The 5647-nt window shown below is 32.3% G+C and overlaps 1 protein-coding gene across 1 annotated transcript; it reads left to right on the top strand.

Moving 5' to 3' along the window:
- The first annotated feature begins 226 nt into the window (after nt 1–226).
- Nucleotides 227–3330, top strand: LOC128019629 (melanoregulin-like). Its single transcript, XM_052605717.1, has 5 exons — nt 227–395; nt 731–911; nt 1680–1770; nt 2667–2830; nt 3052–3330. Exons 1-5 carry the CDS (start codon nt 328–330, stop codon nt 3121–3123), a joined length of 576 nt encoding a protein of 191 aa, XP_052461677.1. The 5' UTR covers nt 227–327; the 3' UTR covers nt 3124–3330.
- The last annotated feature ends 2317 nt before the right edge of the window (nt 3331–5647 follow it).

Below are 5647 nucleotides of genomic sequence, written 5' to 3' on the forward strand. Positions count from 1 at the left end.
TTTATAGAACTACAGTAGTAATTTCTACATATAGACATAAATGTATGCATTTTAAATAAGGCAGCTCCAGATGTAGTGCTTTGTTTTTATTTGTGCTGACTGTCTTAAATTTGATTAGTCCCAAGGGCATTTAAACAGTCCAGTCACATGGCCAGAGTCGCCAATTATCAAGTTAAGGACACCGCCTGTAAGAAATAACTTCAGCACAAATTTCTGTCCTATTGCATGGAGGATGGTGGCTCTACTATAAGGAACAATAACTATGAGTATGTGTACTGAGTACTGAATTTTAGCTCATTTTAGGGGGAAAAATCTTTGTTGCTTTAAATGGGAATCTTTTATTCTGGCTGCTGTCCTATTCATGGAACTACTGAGGAGAAAGATTGCATATTAAGGTAAGTGACAAAATGTTGGTGTTTTTCTTGTGTACAGTTGTATAACTTGTAAACATATACAACTTTTTTTTGTGCGTACATGTAATTAAAGATGGATTTTTTATTAAAAAATAATAATAATTACAACAAGAGTGGATTTAAAAAGATATATATATATATAATAGGTTAATACAGGTTTGAGGATTTAAAAGTAAATAATAATCATTGAATATTATATGTTTGTAAAAATGACAAATATCACCAATATTACATTTGTCATTCATCGCTAGAATCTTCAATAGTACTGAATCCATATGCATTTGTGAAATATAGATTAATAAAGTCTTTGAATACAGTGTTGCCTCCATCAGTGAGACAGCAGTGGCTCATGAGCTGCAGGACAGCAGATCTGGACCTGAGAAGGAGGAGAGGGCCTGGAGCAGCACTCAGTCCTCCATCTCCACTACTGAGGAGGAATCAGATGTTGAATTACACGCATTCATCAGGATGAGGAACAAAGTGGAAAAAGACACTGAGGTGAGGAACGAATACGCATGCACTTTGTGATACAGTTCTCAAATTGTTTGTGACTAGACTTTTTTATTTTATTTTATTTTTAATTTTTTTTTACATGAATGACAGCCTACACAATTCTTGAAATGAACTTTGTGAATTCTGGGAAATGTCTTTGAAGTTATTTATTATATATTATAAGTTATATATTATATTATAATTGAGCTTGTGTGTGATGTTGGTCAGATTTTTAATGCAACCATTCAAATCACACTGCAAAAGAAATGATTCAGTTATGCCTGGACCAGTACAAAATCCACAAATCCTTATACGTACTGCTTCGTGATTTAGAGAAGATGTGACTTAGACTTTTTTGTATTGGACTTTGGCTACGAGTAAATGCATCAGAATTTAGGCTGATGTAATTTACGAATTTTCTCAAATTGAATTCAGCTCAACTGTACCAGAAAGATAAGTGATCAAGAGTTCACTTTGTACACAAACCTAAGGTGAGTTAGGTTACATATATATGTAAAATGCAATATTTGTGATTTTAACAACCTCTCTTGTTCATGATTCCTGTATGTTATTGTCCACGTCGTACAGGAGCTTTAGCTTGTTGTGGACAGATGGAAGAGCACATGGTTTCTAATGCACTTATGAACTTGATAGAATCAATCGATGGTAACCCAATAGTGATGTTCTTCCACGAAACCTGTGCCTCCAGCCAGAAAGCTCTTCAAAGATTTCTTTGTGTCTTGCACTTCTACTATTTGTGTGTGTGTGTTTTAGGAATGGGAGAAACTGAATTATGATATCCACACTCTGAGGTGTGCTCGTAAAGAAGTTTGTACACGTTGGAAGAAGATCTTGCTTCAGCTGGGTGAGGTGGACTATATTTATTTTATTATTTTCGAAATGCATTATTTGTAAATAGCTTTATGATATAAATAGCTTTATATATATAGCTTTATGTAAATAGCTTTATATATATAGCTTTATTATATATATATATATATATATATATATATATATATATATATATATATATATATATATATATATATATATATATATATATATATATATATATATATATATATATTTATATTTATATATATTTAGCATGGATGCAATAAATGATCCAAAGTGACATTAAATACATTTGTAATGTTACAAAAGATTTCTGTTTCAAGTAAATACAGTTATCTTTTATTTATTATATTTTATTGTATATATCAAAGAATCCTGAACAAATATTACAGTTTCCACAAAGATATTCAGCAGCACAGATTTCTGAAGGATCATGTTATAATCAAGTCTGAAGAAATAACAGCTGAACATTTGCCTTTGCCATCACAAAAAATACATTAAAAAACTTGTAATAATATTTCACAATATTGTTATTTTATTGTATTTTTGATCAAATAAATGCAAAATGTTGTTCATTAGAAACCTTAACAATCTTTCTTACCCCAAACCTCTGAACGTGTTGTATTAATTTTGAATTTTAGATATTTTTCATTCATATTACATTTGTTTTCTGGCTGAGTTTTCTTTTTTCTTACTTTTTCAGCTCTGGTCAGGGATTACAAGAACACTGTTCATTTTGTTTTTAAAAATGTTAGTTATTTATGCTTAAATGTATAATGCACAATGCCATTTGACATAATAGCAATAGCATACCAAGCCAAACGTGACACTTATTTGCCCATGTAAGTGGAATGTGTGTCTGAAGAAGTGCAGTCATGTAAATGTACATGTATCTTATTGATCCAGGTTACCAGAGGGAGGCAGATTCCTTACTGACAGTGAACAGACAGACTGTTCTGAATGACTGGGACAATATGGAGAAGGCCAGAGAACTCCTGCGCATAGTATCAGAGGAGACAGACCTCTTCCTCCGTGGACTCAGCACCAGTGAAAGATATGTCTTTGTCATGGTAAATTAATATCTGCATAATAAATAACAGTCCTCAGTGACTGGACTGAGGCTCAGGTCAAAAGCCTCAATATTATACTGTATGTATACATTAAAATGACTCATCATGATAAACATGTAATGTAAAAAGTAGAGTTTTATACGTCATTATATTTTTTGCTCGATCAAGGATGTGCCAGTTTTGGAATAATGAGCATTTTGATTGTTATGATCATTTCCTAGGATCGATTGGTGTCTTTGGACAGTGCTGAAGACTTTGTGCGGTTGGCCAAAGAGAAATATCCAAGAATTTAGTCTTGAGATGGAAAGAAACTTCTAAGTTTGGATTTGTTTGCTCTCTTCAATGCTGCTTCTGCAGCTATTTTTATCAGTAAATTCATTGTTGTTTGGCATCGCGGGAGTGGCACTATTATGAAAGGAAGTTAAATTAGCATAATGGGGTGATAACTTATGAGTGCAATAATTCCAAACGAATGTCCAGTAAAATAACATTTTAATCTCTCCTTTTTGCCTAGTTTGTCACGCACTGGCCCTGTACACAACAATTATAGGCTTTGCAAATTGATCAGTGAAGAACGTTGTGCCTCAAAACAAGCATTATGTCTTTCTTTTATAGCATGAAAAATCTGTAACATCAGAATCAGAAAGAGCTTTTTTGCCAAGTTTGCTTGCTTTTTCATCTCCAACCCTGTTCTTCAAGTTTTTTTTATTTTACTGTTTGGTTAGCGATGATAGGAATAAGACATAATACACCCCAAAAGATGTGATGAAGGATTTGAAAAATGGATTTCCTCAGAAAAAAAGAATTAAGCACTTTATTCAGCAGAGATCATAAACATGAGTAAGTCTCTTTTTACTTATTTATATACTTTAATACTAGTTTTCATAATGTGTAAGCATTTTACTAGTTAGACTTTTTCCAAACTATAATTCCTGACTAAATGTATAATCAAGTGACATATTATGAAATATCAATAACAATATACAATACCATACAATTCAAAAGCTTGATGTAAATAATATAAATGTAACAAATAAATGTAACTGTAACAAAAAAAAATTGTGTTCTTTTAATTTATATCCCCTAAAAAACATTCTCAGCTCTTTTCAACATTAATAATAATAATAATAATAATAATAATAATAATAATAAATGTTTTTTTTTTTTTTTTGGTTGAAAATAAGATAGTTAAAAGGATTTCTGAAGGATTGTGTGACTGGACTAATGATGCAAAAACATTAGTTTGAAAGTCAGCTTTGATTGTTCCTAACAAACTGTTTAACTGCTCCACCAAGTGGATATTAAATTATGTTGTGGGATAATTAAATCTATTCTAAATAAACTACAAACATAAAATTATATAGATTTATTTTGTTCTCACATTCTTTCATGTAACTCTTCCCTCTTAGACACACAGCTGACTGAAAGGCTCATTATGCAGGTCTTTGTCTACTCAGGTGTAAATCACAATAATATTCATGATAGTTGACGCCTACTCGCAAATGACTTTTACCAACAAAAAGTGTCTTAGAAAATTTAAATCAATATATTGTTTTCTGTAAGTGAGTAAACAAGATGATTTTCACATAATTTAGAAAGAAAAATTCTAGGCTACAACCTCCAGTTCTCAAAAATCCCGGGAACCAATGTTCTTTATGTGTTTTTTTTTTTTTTGCCTTATTAAGTGTTTTAACATTTTTGGTTTTTCACAAAAACACAATCATGTACATACATGCATTTCACATATTATTATAGCCCAGTTTGTGCTGATTACAGTGAGATTAGACTTTACCCATTTAGATATTTATAAGAAACTGAAAAAAAAAAACCCACAAATGTCAGGGCATGAAGAAACTTCTCTAGGCCCCAAAAATACCTTTAGATTCCAGAGGGTTAAACACATCTGAACCAGCTAATCGAGGTTCTAGGCATACTAGAAACCCCCAGGCAGGTGTGTTGAGACAAGCTAGAGCTAAACTCTGCAGGACTGTGGCGCTCTAGGACTGAGTTTGGGCACCCCTGGTCTAAGTGAATTAATTTCGAAATAAGAATTCATGAATGCACTTTTAATATAATTTAATCTAACTAAAACTACAGGTTTTACTTTATTATCAGTTACACGTTAATGTGAATAGAATATTCCCTTTTATTGATTTTATGTACTTCATTAGATTTGCCAGCAGAGGTCAGTATAACAAATTCATAGGAACATACTTTTTTTTTCTTTCTCAGCAATAGTCCAGCATGAGTTCACTAAACATCTAAAGAGATGATATATCCCATGATAAAGATCGACTACAGTGTATTTCATAACTCTGTCTGCTTGATGCCATGCACTGCTTCAATCACTTAATGAGTGTGGTCATAGTTTCAGCTGTAAACGTTGACCTATATATTGTCGTCTCCTGGACCTGATCAGAGGGGCCAGAAACAGATGTGTAGCAGAGAAAGAGAGAGATTGAGAAAGCAGTGTGAGGAGGAGGAGGGGGCTTTATTATAAATCTTAGTGTTTTCAGGCTTGGCTCTCTCTTAATAATATAAAATAACACACAACAGTTAAAAACGTTACTTTATGAATTATCTCAGCAAAGGAGAAGTGCTCACTAACACAGATGTATAGACAGATTTGTGTAAAAAGGCCTTTTGTGTACATGAATAAAACTCTTAGATCTTTGAGTTCAGCTCATGAAAGATGGTGGCAAAAAAACAAAAGTGTTGCGTTTATATATATTTTTTTCAGTGTACAGTGCCATTTTCTAAACAATGCAAGGGTCAGGTCACCTCACCAGACTGACTTGAGGTTAGTAGAGATGTTTG

This window comes from Carassius gibelio, chromosome A9 (assembly GCF_023724105.1).
Source record: "Carassius gibelio isolate Cgi1373 ecotype wild population from Czech Republic chromosome A9, carGib1.2-hapl.c, whole genome shotgun sequence".
Classification (NCBI taxonomy): domain Eukaryota; kingdom Metazoa; phylum Chordata; class Actinopteri; order Cypriniformes; family Cyprinidae; genus Carassius; species Carassius gibelio.

What these genes read in the sequence shown, in the direction of transcription:
- LOC128019629 (XM_052605717.1), top strand. Translation starts at nt 328, where the DNA reads ATGGGAATCTTTTATTCTGGCTGCTGTCCTATTCATGGAACTACTGAG. An exon ending in GAAGATCTTGCTTCAGCTGG is followed by an intron (nt 1,771 to 2,666) that starts GTGAGGTGGACT and finishes TTATTGATCCAG; the next exon opens with GTTACCAGAGGGAGGCAGAT. An exon ending in AAAGATATGTCTTTGTCATG is followed by an intron (nt 2,831 to 3,051) that starts GTAAATTAATAT and finishes ATCATTTCCTAG; the next exon opens with GATCGATTGGTGTCTTTGGA.